The sequence below is a fragment of the Setaria viridis genome, chromosome 9 (assembly GCF_005286985.2).
Source record: "Setaria viridis chromosome 9, Setaria_viridis_v4.0, whole genome shotgun sequence".
Taxonomy (NCBI): domain Eukaryota; kingdom Viridiplantae; phylum Streptophyta; class Magnoliopsida; order Poales; family Poaceae; genus Setaria; species Setaria viridis.
Genome location: NC_048271.2, coordinates 929,516 through 944,608, shown reverse-complemented (window position 1 = coordinate 944,608; position 15,093 = coordinate 929,516). Strand labels below are relative to the sequence as shown.

The following is a 15,093-nucleotide window of genomic DNA, read 5'->3' as shown; positions in this document are numbered from 1 at the left end:
TCCCACCTCTTCTCTTTCCATCTACGGTGCAATGGCTGATTTTTTCCCTAGCTTTGATGTGAACGTTCCTATAGAAGAAGATGACAACGACAATCTTGCGATGACAACGGTTGTTCCAAATGGACACTCTATTTACTCGATCCAAGTCGAACAATACAATAGAGAAGCATAAGGAAGTTCTCCTATCTTATCATCAGAAAATTATCTATTGCGATATCACCAAAAACTACGGTTGCATTACCTGAATCCCTGATCACCAATCCAACCTAGTCCCTACGTGCGATCGGCTATCAGTTCTTCGCTTCTTCGTGCTGAACCAATGTATTCCCTGAGGACATGTGGTGATCAATTACTAGTTCTTCGTGTTAAGGATGTTGGCCCTCATGGCCTCCAGCTCCGCCATGTTCTCGATGGTGCCAGAGAAAGACGGCTCCGGGATTGGCTCCTCCACCGTCTGTGACAGCCTCATAAGGCTCCTGATGGCCAGCAACGCGGGTGCATCCATCGTCTCGGTGGCCCTCCAGTACAGGCACTCCGTCGCGCGGGCGGCCTGCGCCTTCAGCTCGTCGGAGCGCGACGGGCCCAGCAGGCAGTGCGCCACGATCCGCACCACCGACTGGAAGAGCTCCCACGGCAGCGGCACGCGCCGCCATTTCTCCGCGTCGGGGGCGGCATCTGTGGCCGGCAGGAGGCGCGGCTTGTCATCGCCGTCCGCCTTGCTGTGCGTCCCCGCCCAGGCGATGCAGAACTCGCAGAAGTCCATCTTGGAAGAGAGCGGCATGCGTGAGAGCTTGCCGTGGTAGAGCTCGAGGACGACGCCGACGATGCGGGCGCGCCGTGTGGCGCGCATGGTGCCGTGCGGCTCGAGCGGCGGGGAGAGCACCGCGACGTCGACCTCGGCAGGCTTGGCCTTGGGCAGCACCTTGGCATCGTGGTACGGGCTCGAGTTTGCCAGGTTCGGGAGCGACACGGTCTCGGCCTCGCCGGCGCCGCGTACAGCGCGAGGAGCATAGCCTCGAACCCGGCTAGCGGCTTCCGGGACACGACGCGGCACATGTACACCCCCGCCAACGTGGGCACAAAGCGCAGCACCGCGAGCTGGAGCTCGGGGACGTTGGCGCGGAACGTGTCGTAGAGCCATCGGCAGAGGGTGTCGTTCCCGGCGCCCGACCCGGCCCCGCGGAGGCGCCCCGTCACGGCGCTCGTGACGTCGGGGTCGTCGACCGCGGCGACGGAGCCAGGGAGCGCGCCACCAAGGATGCCCGCGAGGGCATCCTTTGCGATATGGATGGGCTGCGACGGCGCGTCATTCGACATCGTCGATACATGGCGTTGCGGAGAGGAGGGAGGCGAGGACGAGGAGGGTGTCGCGGTCGTGTGTGGCGTGGCCTCAGAGATGTACGGGAAGGCTAGGCGAAGAGATCGAAGGGATAGGAGGATTGAGTGGGTGCGCGCGGTTTCAGCTTTGACCCGGCATGCTCGTCACAAGAGCGAACGAAGGATGAGTGTTTGGCCACAGGCCCACATCGTGCATGCTGGGTTGGGAAGAAGGATTGCAGTGCAAATGAGGGGAAACTCTTTTCCGACCGCGCATTATTTAGCCGTTCAGTATGCATTATGTTTACGTAAAATCTGAACTTCAGGCTTCTACATGGAATAACATGGAGGATTTAGGAGATTTGATTAACTCTAGTGCAAGCTCCAAATTGGCTCGCAAGTGGTGCAAGGTGTGGCAGTCAATTTGACCTGAAAATTGACAAGGTAAATATTAAATTCCTGAGCCTATTGGCAGCGAAGCCTTTCGAACTTATGAGTAGACGTTCTTGGAATAAACACCACAACAGACAAATTATTCAATGCAATCATGCGGTGTAAATAAATAAAGCATCAATGGCACGTGCCATCGGCTATACACTGTCTTCAACTGCGCATCTGCATGACCCAACGGGCCGAAAGCCTTGAACGCCTGGCTGGTGGGTGGGCTGCCATCGTGGTGAGAAGATGTTGGGCCCGTGGAAAAGCCGGCCTAGGTATCTTTCTTTCCTGACACGGGGGGGGGGGGGGGGGGGGGGGGGGGGGGGGGGCGCTTTCGGCGTCTACATGAATTAGATCACCGTTATCGTCGTGCATCGATAACAATATTATTTGACCAACAGCATGGCGACTGTCAATAGCTAGCTAGATCGAAAGCTGCCAGACTGGTTGGTTAATTAGCCTGCATGTTTGTCGAGTAGCAGCTTGTGTTTGTAGCGATGCGCGCCGTACCTAATACCCCAAAAAATACTAGCAGTGCTTGTGTGACCATGACCGCAGAGGTCGAATAATAATGTTGCAGATCGACACAACATAAATTGTAATGTTGCATTGGAGGTCGGTCGGAGTTGGTATCAATCGTTTATTTTGTTTTCTGCTCAGACGTTACATCCTAACGGTCGAGATGTACAGTAGTTACCCAACTCCTAATCTTTATTTACTGACGAGTGAAGACTAGTACATGCACACTCTTATTGATCTGGTCTCAGCTTATACGAAAACGACTCCGTTTCGTTCCCGAACAGGTACGGTCCGTCGAAAATTCAGACTAGGAGCAGGTGACTTTTCCTTGCTTCTTAATTATCCAGCTACTGGAAACAGACGGGGAAGAAGAAGTAGGGCTTGGCTTGGCTACGAATTCCGATAGCACTGTACAGTACATGCATGAATCAGCTGCATCCATCCATCTAATTTTGTATATATGATACAAAATCTTCGCTGATGCGTGCAGCAGGTTCAGCAACATCCATCGATCGCCATCGACTAGGACGGCGAAACGAATCGCCGTCCGCCCTCCTCCTTGCTTGTGTGGAAGCTTCACAAAGAAGAGCGAGAAAGTTACTCGATCGTACAAGGCATCCTACCTAGCTAGCACAAGAAAAGAAGAAGAAAAGAAAGCATGGGGGATCGGATACAGCAAGGGTAGGTTCATTCGGTTTTGTGAAGAAAAGAAAGAAGAAAGAGGAGACAGAAATGGCAATTTGGCCGTATCTTTTCTCAAGATGTGATGGATGACGAAAGATGTGATGGGGATAGATGTAGATGCCCATCACGTACTATATGCGCTGGCCGGCCGGGGCGTCCCGATGGAACGGAATATTGATGCGCAGACACTGAATGGGCTACAGTGCAACTGAAGAAAAGATCCAAGAAACTGAATAATGGACTCATCATGGAGCTGCATCTTGGCTACTCCCCAATTTTAGGCAGCGGCCGCAACTCCATCTGGACGTACAATGGATGAACAATAAATAAATTCTAACAGAAAAAGGAAAGGGTGCGGCGACGTGATTAGGTTCTTGGTGAAATAATCAATTTTGGTTGCATGATGATACTGCAGTAATTATTGAGCGGCTGCACATCATCGAGCTGGCCATGTTACTACTTGTCTCTGCAGATGCATACACGCGTACGGAGCATCGATCCATCTGCAGCAAATGGTATACTGTACTACTAGTTTCTTTCTGACAAAGTAGCAAGGAAACCACTGTAAAGAAGATGAAGAAGAATCTGTCAGCAGGCAAGTTGAACCGTGTCTGTTGGCTGGGCCTGCTCAATTCAATCACACCGGCTCTGGACTGTCAGATGCATGTCATGCATGTTTGGGTCTACTGATACTCTTCTCCATCCATTCTAATAAGTAGATCGGCCGGTCAGCACGAGGCAGCTTGCTAGCTACTTTGACGATGGATCGGGGCGAGTCAACGAGGAACAGTCGCCCTGGTCATGCGTTTGCACATCATCATCAGCTTTGATTGCTCCTAATCCACTGACGATGACCAGAGAAAGAAGAAGAACTCCAGTGATAATGCTTGCTTGCTGGAAAGTAATTAGTACCCAAGGTATTTCATCTTTTGAGTGAAATCCCAAGGGTCTGTCACTGTCCAGCTTAGCTTTTGTTTCATCTGTTCGACTGTACTCCACTGAAACTGTACTCCACTGAAAAGAAGACGAGAGGAGTGGGCCGGGCATGGTGGCATCAGAAGATCTGAAGCAGCAAACGAAACTGCAAACTGTCAAGGGACAAGAAAGGAAAAGAAAAGCGCTCACCTTTCGCTTTCTTTCTTTGCGGCATGCTTGCCTCATCTACCACTAACCCCGGTTTATTACCACTACTCTAATCGTAGCTGACAGCTACTACCCTACTACTAGTAGTTGAGTAAGGTTAAACATGCATGTCGATCGGACAGAGGTTAAAATTCAGACGATTGGAAAAGGCAGGCCGTGTGCAAGCTTGAAGAGGATCCCAGTGATCCATTCCAGAGGCACACAACACTTGGTTCTACGGAATCTGCCGTCCAAATTGGTGCGAGGATCGGATGGATCCAAGTGATAGCTGCCGGCACCAGCAACGTGTGAAAAGGGGAAGAGAGAGCGTTCGTTCACCAGGTCAGGTGTGAAGGGAGGCGGATGGGTGCCCTGTGTGCTGTAAAAGAAAAGAAAAGAAACCGCCGAGGTGGCTCCCGCTCACGTGCGCTCCCCACCAAAAGCAAGGAAGAGACCGCAGGCAGACAGATGGGCTTGTTGTGGCTTTGCATTGCTTGGCTCGCCGCCGGCCACAACCCCACGCCCACAACCACAGCCACACACCCACGACGGTGACGAGGGAGGGTTAGGTAAAAAGGAAGGTCACTATTTTTTACGGTTGATGACGTGGACGGGTGCACCACCAGTGCAGTAGGAGTAGTTTGTTTTGAGACGTTACTCTGATTTTTTTCCCTTTTCTTCTTTATCTTTCACGGTACAATAGCAACCGGCAGCGAAGCAAACAAAGGTTGACCTGACCAGGCGACTCAGTCTTGCGGATACGCACACGTGTTCAGACCTGGAGATAGGAGTACATTATACTGGATCTATATTCCGTTCCATTAATAATAATAATAATTGCGGTGAAAGTGAGATCGAAAACTACTGCTGTTAGCACTTAATTATCCCGAATACAGTAGCACTTAATCAGTCTTCAGACCAACTACTGTAGCTGCGGTGTAAACACGCCGTACACCTTCTGAAAAATGCTACTGCTCCTATATCCTGTTATCAGTGCACAGAAATTACAGGCAAAGTTGTACAGTGATGGCTCCAGTAAGCAAGTTTAAAGCATGCTTGGCACCGTTGCACGGGCAACGAGTAATTAATTGTACGTGCGTGTACGCCACAGTTGAGCAGCCTTCTTCACCATCCCCTGCACTCCTTCCCGTTTGTCCGGTCCGATGTGGTCCTTAACATTTTGCTGCCTGCCCCTGCTTGTTTAAGGTCAGCATGGGCCTCCTACGTCACCACTCACCATCCCTTTCTCTCTGTGTCTCTAGAAGCTAGGAGGTCTTGTTTAGTCTTCCTTTTGTTTTGTTTAGTTTTCCTTTTGTTGTTTCTTGACGGGGGAATTTGCCCTCTTTGCTGTCAAGGCAAGGTTGGAACTTTGCAACAAATCGATCGAATCTATTCCTGTAGATAATCCTCGGGGGCTCCATGTGTAGAAAAATCTGTTTTTTTTGTTGGTTTTGAATTGGGTCACCAACCAGTATGACTTGTTAGCAGACAAGCTTGCAATATTCGTTCTTTCTCTATGCTTTTTTTTTTTATGGAAGTTTCTCCATGCTTTTTTCAAAGGCCTGTAGCCGAAGACTTTTTTTTTTAGCTGAGCTGAATACTTTTCCGTGGGAACAAGCTTTGTGTCTAGAAGTTCAGTCTTGGATTGAAAATTGCCTTGGCAATAGATTCGATTTTTTTAAAAAAAAATGAAAACCAAGAGATGTAAACGAAGAGGCAACAAAATTTAGTAGCGCAAAATTCCTGATTAATCTGTTTTCTACTAGAACACTTGCAGGTGCATCCAGGATGAGCTGACCAGCGAGTGTGACCTTCCTGTTCAGTTCCCAACAGACGCTTATCCAATAAAAGAAGGCAAATGAAGACCAGCGTAGACCTGCTACGACCTTTTCGTCGCCTTTAGCTTCGGGTTCAAGTCGTCTCTCCCCACCCATCAGATTTGACCAAAATAATGGCACGAGCAGAGACATTTCCTGACAGAGCTGCAGAGGATTACCATTTACCAGTGGCTAACTGCTGGATTAGCAGCATCCTGAAAAGGATTAGCGGCTAATAATTGCCCCGTGATACTGATCAAGACAGTCTGATCCGGTAAAAAGTGAGGGCCGGTGTGGCAGTAATAATTGCCCGGCACAGTCACAGATCTTGCCATCCAAGACTTTTGGGCTTTCACTGCTGTCGGAATCTTTCCCCCTTTTTTTCCCTACGTGCCCCCCGCTAATCCCACACGCCTTTTCACCACGTGCATCTGTCAACTGCCTCGCCCAAGAAAAAGATAAAAAAAGGATAATTAAATTCCATTCTGTTTTCCTGTGAAAAAAAGCGAGGGAAAAAAAGGCGGCAGGCGAAATGCGCAACGGAACGGTGAAAACGGCGGTTGCTGGCAACCTACTAACCCAAATGGTTGGAGAGAGAGAAGACACAGGACAAAGCAAGCCAGGGAGGGAGGAGAGAGAGAGAGAGAGAGAAACCGCAGGCCCAGAGCCAGCAACGGGCACGAACCAACGCGACCTCCCAGGCGGCGGGGAGAGAGAGAAACCAGACTACCAGAGGGCAACGACGAGCAAGGGAACAAGAGGGCGCGCGCGGCGAGGAGGAGGAGGAGGCAGTGCGCGGCGGTTGCCAAGGCGGGCCGGTCCAACGGAGCAGCCGCGGCTCCCGAGGCACAAGAGCACGCGCCCGTCAGCCACCCCGTGCCCATGGTCGCGCGCGCCGCCGCAGCAGCCCCGTCCCCGTGAGTCACGAGCGACGGCGCAGCGCGCAGATGAAGGTGTCCAGGAAGCAGCCGCAGCCGCAGCAGCAGCAGACGGAGGAGGAGGAAGGGTCGCCGGCAGTGGAGGCCATGGACACCGCGGTGGTCCAGGGGGAGGAGGCGGGGTGCTCGGGGAAGGCGCTGGAGGGGGAGGGGGAGGCGGAGGCGGAAGGGAGGACGGTGGTGGTCGGCGTGCGCGCGGACATCGAGAGCCGGGCGCTGCTGACGTGGGTGCTCGTCAATGCGGCGGCGCCCGGGGACCGGGTCGTGGCCGTCCACGTCGTGGTGGCGTCCGGGGCTGAGGCGGCCGCCGCCGTCGACTTCGACGCCATGCTCGGCGTCTACGAGGGGTTCTGCAACCTCAAGCAGGTCGCTGCTCTCTGCTCGCTTCTCTGTTGCCTTGCTATCTTCGATCCGATTGTTGCTGGCGAGTGCCTTGCCAACATGACAAGTCTTCTCGCCCCTTTCATTTTTTTCTCTGTCTCGATTCTTTATGTCTTGCTGAATTTCTTATTCTTCCCCTTTGTTTCTGACTTGCAAAGATTTGTTTTTTCCCCGGAAGTTCGATCGATGAAATTCCTCCGTATTTTGTGGCAAAAATGCAATATTACGCTTGCCTATCGGATTCTCCACGGACGCCTTTGATTTGTGCGCATCTGAATTTTGTTCACACCTTGCAGTTATGACTTTTTACGGTTATCTTGCAAAGATGTAATATTTCACTTCATTTATGGCCTTATTTCTTACTCAGAGGCATTGCAGTGGTTAATTCGGTTATAACAGTAGGTGCTAATTTATTCTGGTTCGTGCGCAGATCAATCTGAAGGTCAAGATTTGCAAGGACTCGTCGGTTCGCAAGGCGCTAGTTCGTGAAGCCAGACTGTTTGAGGCCTCCGCGCTTGTCCTCGGCCTCGCTAAGAAGAGGCGTGCAATGTTGTAAGTGCCATCAGCGTTGGAAGCTCAGTGCCTCTCCACTATGGAAGCTCTAAGCTGCTTTCACTCTATGCTTACCTCCACTATTTTAACCAGTGCTTTGTATTCTTCAGGTCCCCTCATTCAGTTGCAAAGTATTGTGCAAAGAAGCTGCCTGCAAAGTGTGCTGTCTTCGCGGTGAACAATGGCAAGATCGAGTTCAGTAGGGAATCGAATGTCCACTCAGGCAAGGTCTCAGCAGAAGTTCCTCCCTGTGGTGATGATGAGATGTATTGCGTAGTGCCGTTCCGAGCCCGTCAGGCTAAAGGGGACACGGTATCTTTAGAGGAACCTAAAGATGATTTTGAGGGTGACACCACCCAAGATGTTAGCACAGAGGGCTGTAAGCCAGAGGACCCCATCACGGAAGCACAGCCTGTCTCATGCGTGGACCCTGTGGATTTGTCAAGGGATCAGGTTCAGACTGATACGGATCCTTCTATTAAGGCTGAAAAGTCAACAGCTGAACAGAAAGATGGAACTGCCGAGCTTCCTGGTCAGGGTGCCAGCGTGTTGTACTGTGTGCTTCCTGAAAGGAGTTCTGATTCAGTCGCAAGTACTTCAAGTAGGCAAGACCATGATTCAATTGATCTGCCAGCTGAAGGCGCTGGGGAGCTATACTGCATATTACCCCCAAGAAATGGTCATTCAAGCAGGAGTATTGGTGATTCTAAGCGTTCAACTGCGAGTCGGAAAGATGATAAATCAGCCAATCTGGCGCTTGAAGGAGATAGTGACCTGTACTGCCGGCTGCCAAGGAATGAACGTTCGGGTAGGAGTTCTGGGGGATCCAAACGTTCTGTTGGTATAAAAAGTATGATTAGGCGTAGCAGTAGTTTCTCCAGTGATATTCATTTGAACTCGGAGACATCACCTAGTAAGAGGGATGGCTCGGTTAGCATGGCTGCTACTGAGAGGTCGTCTTCTACTGTATCCACAGAAGCTGAGGATTCACCAAATTACACTGCACGAAATGCTGAAACTCCCTCAAGTTCTCCAATGTCACTCAGAAGGATGATAGAAGGAAGATCCGACCGCTGCCACCTCCGTAGGAGGATCTTCAGCCATCATAGAAGCTCATCTTTTGAATGGGCCAAAATGTCAATGGTTCAATGGGCAATGAGGCTTCCAAGCCGTTACACTTCAGTCCACCCAGACAGCAAACTATTGAAATCGGGTGCAAGTCCAAGGTTGAACTGTGATTCTGAAACTGAATCTACTTCAGCTGTTGAGCCAGAATCTATGTTTTCTTTCGCTTTCTACGATGTAGCATGGCCTCCAAGTGAATTAGAATCACTTCGAGAGAAGTATTCTTCAGTTTGCAGGTTGTTTAGTTATGAAGAACTCAAACTTGCAACAGGCAACTACTCACCTGGTAATTGCCTCTGTCAGCAACATTACTTTGGTATGTGTTTTTCTGTTGACTAAATTTAAAAACTTTTTTTTTATGGTGATGCAGATATGTTAATTGGGAAGGGTGGAACCAGCCAAGTTTACAAGGCACAACTATATGATGGAACATATTCTGCCATTAAGATTCTGAAACCCTCAGTTGATGCAATACATGAGTTTATTACGGAGATTGAGATTGTAACCAGCTTACAACATGAAAACATTGTTGCACTAAGGGGATTCAGCTTTGAGAACTACAATCTTGTGTTGGTATATGATCACATGCCCCAAGGAAGCTTGGACAAAGCTCTTCATGGTAAGCCTCAAGATATAATACACCATCTTCAGTCCCTAACTTTCCTACTAGCTGGCCTCTTATTGGTTACTGCTGTTGCTCTTCAGGAAATAATGATGACAAGAATTTTCTTATCTGGGAGAGGAGAAATAAGATAGCAATCGACATTGCAAGAGCACTTGAATTTCTCCATCTTGGTGGTGTGACCCAATCTGTTATTCATGGAGATGTTAAGTCTTCAAATGTCCTTCTTTCAGAGGATTTTGGGGCACGGGTAAATATTCATATTAAGTTTGCAAATACCTAGAGCTATAAGTCAGACATGAGTTCATGTTTCCCCCAATCTAGATCTACATAATGAATAATTTTTTAACTGAGGACAAAATGTAAGACATGTGGGTTAATATTTGCTCGGTGCGTAAGCAGTGATGCCTTGTAACAACCATTTTTTTCTCAAATGCCATTATAACAACCATCAGTAACACACTTGTTAATGTGGATTCTGATTGTGACATCATTGCCTTTTGGAAATTTCAGCTGTGTGATTTTGGGTTAGCAAAGCAAGTGTCAGCTTCAAGTCCCCACCTAACATGTACTGACATCACTGGAACTTTCGGGTCTGTATCATCTCTGAGCTCTGTTTAGCTGTTATGTTAATTAAACATGAAATTTGAAGTAGTTAGCGAACTATTCCTGTACAGGTACTTGGCTCCCGAATATTTTTCGTACGGGAAGGTGAATGAGAAGATTGATGTCTATGCTTTTGGAGTTGTACTCCTAGAAATTATTTCAGGAAGGAGACCCATCACACCAGGAAGCCCAAAGGGCCAGGAAAGCCTGGTTGGTTGGGTAAGTGCCTTGCAACACTTTTTTTATGCAAGCTGGCTTGACCAGTAACCACATGTTTGCTCTTCTGTTTTTAAGTTCATGGTGATGATATGAAACTAAAATCGGTACATTTGATCACTGCTGCACTTGCTGATTTCTTTTTCCTAATCTTTATTCATTGTAATAGGCAAAGCCTTTACTGTCCAGTGGAGAAATTAAACAGTTGGTCGATCCATTTTTGGGAAACGATTATGATTGTGATGAAATGGAGAGGATGACGCTTGCCGCTTCGTTGTGCACAAGGACATCTTCTCATTCTCGACCAGAAATGTCACTGGTAAGAACACGAGTTACATGGAAAGAACACCCGCAATTTCATCAAAAACAACATCGCTCGTTCCAGAAATCCGATGCCGATGTACTTATTATGCAATCCAGGTTCTGAAATTGCTCCAAGGTGACGACGAAACAATCGGCTGGGCAAGGTTGCAAGTCACCGCCAGTTTCGACGGTTCGGATGAGGAGACTGCAACCCCTGACGCGAACATGCAGTCGCATCTGAACCTTGCGCTGCTCGGAGTGGAGGAGGACGACACGCTCTCTCGCTGCAGCAGCACCGTGGACACCTCGGCCGATGGCTACTGGAGCCGGTCGTCGAGCTTCGACTAGCACTCGAATCTCGGAAGCGAATGCGCTTGATCAGAGTTGTGTGTACAGATTCCATGTGGTTGGTGATTGGTGAGATGATTGCATTCAGGGTTCAGGCGATGGAAAATGGAGGCCTTCTTATTAGTTGGGAGATGTGGTAGTGCTGCTAATTTAGTTAGGAAGTTTGTAGATCTAACCCTGCTGGGCCCTGGCCCTACGGTGCAATTCATATTGTGTTATCAGTGGTTTCATGGTCCAAGTTGCAGTTGCTGTTGCCCCCGGTCTCCCAAATTACGTAGCAAAAGCTATAGTAATTTGGGACACTTGTGAAATCCTGATAAATGAAGTGGGCCGCTGCTTAAGTGGGCGCCAGATCCACTGCTTAAGTGGGCCTCTCTCGCTCGACCCACAACAACAACAACACAGCGTTGAAGGCGGAAACGACGGCCCGCGTGAGACAAAACCGCAGCCCAACGAGCGCTGACACCCTAACACCACCCATCAGCTAGTCAGCGCTCGTCCATCATGCGCATACCGGGTAGAGTTCTCCCTCTCGCTAGTTTCATGGGTTGTATCCGAGAGAAAGTTGACACATGACTGGAAAGTTGACACATGACTGGATCTATTTATGATGAGTGATTGATTGGATGATTTGAAATTTTTCCAGTTGAGTCAATATTTTATATATACATGTTTATGCTAACGGCTAACCGGAGGTGTTGTTTTCCAGTGTGTTGTGTTGTGGTGTGTAAAACATATCTTGTGTTGTGTCTCTTGGTTTGTGATGTGCAGGTGTAGAATGTGATATGACAGTCGACGGCATGAGGTGAAGGTCAAGCGAAATGTTTATGCCGATGTACTAGGACTATGAAGGGTGGACATGAGTAGGCTTGGACCGAGGGACCCGAGGAGTCCGGGCGGAGTTATGAGCGATCCACATGGTGCACGAAAGAGCAAGAGTACACGGACGGTGATGGAAATGGTGTAGTTTGAGTAACACGTTGGAGGCGAGTCGAGTAGGTGGCCCAACTAGAGGCGAGTCGAGTAGGTGGCCCAACTAGATAGTTGAGACGGAGGCTGTATCGATGCGGTTGCACAACCTTTTCACACATGGGCTGTAGTCTCTGCAGGCCGTACCTGTCGGAGGCCACAAGCAAACCTCGAGCCATCGCAAACTCCTCCTCCTCCTCGTCGTCGTCTTGCTCCGTCATCGTCTTTGGCCAGGTATCCGTGTAGATGAAGGTAAGCAGCGCCTTGAACACTCTTGGCTCCATGTCATCTATCTCAACGACGGCCTTCAATGGCGGAGCCACCAAGAGCTGCGCCTTGAAGACCCGGGATCTTGCTTTGAGCACTAGCCGATGCGCAAACGTCTCACCACTGACATGGAACTCGACGTCGGTGCCCTTGTTGCTCGATAGGAGATCACCGAAATGCTAGTGCATGCCAGGCGACGGCGACGGTCCAAGCACCGTGGATTCTTTATTCCTGCTCATGACAAGATGCACATCGACCCTAACAGCAAAGCAGTCGTCCTTGACAAGCCCTGATCCCTCCAACTCCTCCCTTCCCACGAACTTAGGGCATCCGATATTAGACCCTAGCTGAGAAAAGTTATAGGCGGCAGTGGTAACAAAGCTGTAGGACGGCACCGGCTTCTGGTCTTGGTCGAGCAAACTGAAGGTGACCTGCGCGAGCACACCCTCCTCGCCGGCGGCGGTGTCGACGAGGACGAGAAAGATAGAGATGAAGTCGGTGTTTGCGGGGACGTTTCCCATGGGGTAGTAGCGGATGAGCCAGGTGTGTTCTCCGGCACGGAACGGACATGATTCGAAGCACCGCCGGGTGCCTAGGGTTCTGGAGTGGCCATCGATCTTGAGAACGTGGTAGCCTCCGTGCACTCGGCCGCTGATGGCGGCTACGCGCGACGGGTCGGCGGTGGCGATGAGCGACATGGTCGTCGTCCGATGGTTAACGTGGAACGATCTATCTTTAGGGGAAGAGGTTGCGTTTTTTGCTGGGAGGGACGACGGGAACAAAAAGGCTTTCTCTTCCTTTTTTGACCTGTCGCACGTACGTCTCCAACTCCGATTCCAGTTTGCACCTTTGTTTTCGGCTACTACCTGTGGTTATTACTTTCTAATAGGAATGAACTCCGATCCTTACTAGAGATAACCAAGGGAAAAGAATAAAAGTACTCTTTCCGTTCCAAATTATAGGTTATTTTAGTTCTTTAGGTTCGTAGGTATTATTATGCATCTAGACACTAGTAAAAAACTAAGTATTAGTCCCAGTTGGTAAGGATCATATCTCTCCAATACTTAACTGGGACTAATTTTTCGAGACAAAAGGGGAGTCCTTTAGTCTCGGGTCATCCACCCGGGACTAAAGGAGGCCTTTAGTCCCAGTTGGTTGTTACCAACCGAGACAAAAAAGTTTCAAAAAAAATTGAAAAAATACCCACGTCTGCCGCCCGCCACCCGCCGCTCGCCCGCCCCCGCGCCGACCGGCCGGCCGCCTCCACCCCCCGCCCTCGCCCGCCTCCGCTCTGACCCCGACCACCTCGGCTCCGCCCGCCTCCATGCCGGCCGCCCGCCTGCGAGGATAAGGAATGAAGGATAAGGAACGAAGGAGAGGATAAGGAATGAAGGAGAGGGAGGAGAGGAGGAGAGGAGAGGCGCAAGCGAGGACAAGGAAATGCCTGGCTGCGAGGATAATTAATGTGGAGAGAGGAGAGGGGCGCGGGGAAGGACGTTTTGTCCCGGTTGGAACTACCAATCGTAACTATACCTTTTGTCCCGGTTGGAATTACCAACCGGGATGGTGGACTTTGGTGGCACATTTTTTATCTAGGATTAAAAAATACTTTAGTCACGGGTCCAATATTAACTGGGATAAAAGAGGTTAGATGGAAGGTCAGTTCTTTACTAATAAGATATAGTGTATATCTATATGAATCTAGAAATATCAAAACTATCTAAAATTAGGAACGGAGGGAGGGAGTATATGATAATTCCTGCGTGAGTACCTGTTCTCACAGCCTTGGCGCTAACTAGCAGCACGTTTTATTTAGCACTATAGTCTAGAGACCTTAGGCAGTAGATGGAGGAGGAGATGGACGGCCTCTTCGTCGATGCCGGGGCGGAGGAGGAGGTGGACGCGGGCGTCGTCATCCTGGCCCCGGAGAAGAAGGACGCAGGCATCGCCAGCCGGCCGCGGAGAAGAAGGACGCGGGCGTCGCCAGCCCGGCCGCGGAGAAGAAGGGGGACGACGCGGGTGTGGACGACCGCGCGACGAAGAATGAGGCGGCAGGCGTCTACCGCGTCACCGGGAAGCAGGCGGCGGCCGACGACAACGAGCGCGTGCACGTGGCCGGGAAGGAGGATGAGGCCACCGCGGCGGAAGTGGTCGCCATCGTCGCCGCGGGCCCATCAGCGGCGTCGTCGCTGGATAGAGAGTTGGCCTCGGATACGCCCCCAGCGGCGCTGCCCGGCCGGGAGGCGGATCAGCCGCTCAGGGCGGTGCCTAGATGGAGATCACGGCGAGGAGCCAAGGACACGGATGGAGAGAGAGTCGTGTAGTTAGTGTTGTCAGTCTAGTTTTGTTGCGTGTTCTTGTCCGGATCGGACGAACTCATTTTTTTTGCTGGATCGTTCGTCTATCTGCTGCTTGATCATGTTCTGCCAGGTTTGGCTTCTGTTACGAAGTAGCATACCCAAAAATTATCCGAGAATCTTCCGATAGATCGCCGTGCAAAACCCTGCAGCTCCTTTCGAATGGCATGCACTTAGTCTCGAGGCCTGCCGGGGCGGCGGCGCCTCCAACCTCATCTCGCTCTCCATCAAAATGCCCACGGAGACGGCTTTGTGTCCTTGTCCCCTGCGGATCGTCGGAAATGGCTAGAGGGACGACGAGCCGCGTGCTGGATTTGCCAAATTCCTTTCAACGACGGATGATGATCTGCAAGCGCGTGAGCGTGTTGAGGAGCAGGAGGCCGATCGACGACGAAGGAGCAGGAGGAGGAGGACGTCGTCGTGTCGGGCTCGTCAAGGCCACCGGCACCGTCAGGCAGGGAGGCGCCTCTTGACCGCGGCTAGACAAGCGCGGCAGCGGCTGCGGGCTTTTT

General features: G+C 50.6%; 2 protein-coding genes and 1 pseudogene across 2 annotated transcripts; 1 reads left to right on the top strand and 2 right to left on the bottom strand.

The window, feature by feature from the left end:
- Positions 1-241: 241 nt before the first annotated feature.
- LOC117837202 (uncharacterized) lies at positions 242-1,425 on the bottom strand (annotated as a pseudogene).
- Positions 1,426-6,505: 5,080 nt separating this feature from the next.
- On the top strand, positions 6,506-11,218 carry LOC117839085 (uncharacterized). Its single transcript, XM_072291263.1, has 9 exons — positions 6,506-7,201; positions 7,647-7,768; positions 7,879-9,179; positions 9,264-9,512; positions 9,599-9,765; positions 10,029-10,108; positions 10,193-10,340; positions 10,507-10,656; positions 10,758-11,218. The coding sequence occupies exons 1-9, from the start codon at positions 6,845-6,847 to the stop codon at positions 10,986-10,988; spliced, it is 2,805 nt and encodes a 934-aa protein (XP_072147364.1). The 5' UTR covers positions 6,506-6,844; the 3' UTR covers positions 10,989-11,218.
- On the bottom strand, positions 11,160-12,922 carry LOC117838861 (BTB/POZ and MATH domain-containing protein 3). The gene is made up of 3 exons (XM_034719046.1): positions 12,415-12,922; positions 12,105-12,321; positions 11,160-11,181 (listed from the first exon to the last, which is right to left on the bottom strand). The coding sequence occupies exons 1-3, from the start codon at positions 12,920-12,922 to the stop codon at positions 11,160-11,162; spliced, it is 747 nt and encodes a 248-aa protein (XP_034574937.1).
- Between the last annotated feature and the right edge of the window lie 2,171 nt (positions 12,923-15,093).

Excerpts from the sequence above, each read along its gene's own strand:
- LOC117839085 (XM_072291263.1), top strand. The coding sequence starts at position 6,845 with ATGAAGGTGTCCAGGAAGCAGCCGCAGCCGCAGCAGCAGCAGACGGAG. Across the intron at positions 9,513-9,598 it reads CTTGGACAAAGCTCTTCATG|GAAATAATGATGACAAGAAT; the intron begins GTAAGCCTCAAG and ends GTTGCTCTTCAG. Across the intron at positions 10,341-10,506 it reads AGGAAAGCCTGGTTGGTTGG|GCAAAGCCTTTACTGTCCAG; the intron begins GTAAGTGCCTTG and ends TCATTGTAATAG.
- LOC117838861 (XM_034719046.1), bottom strand. The coding sequence starts at position 12,922 with ATGTCGCTCATCGCCACCGCCGACCCGTCGCGCGTAGCCGCCATCAGC. Across the intron at positions 12,322-12,414 it reads TGGACCGTCGCCGTCGCCTG|TGCTCAAAGCAAGATCCCGG; the intron begins GCATGCACTAGC and ends CGCATCGGCTAG. Across the intron at positions 11,182-12,104 it reads TTGCTTGTGGCCTCCGACAG|GGCCAGGGCCCAGCAGGGTT; the intron begins GTACGGCCTGCA and ends ATTGCACCGTAG.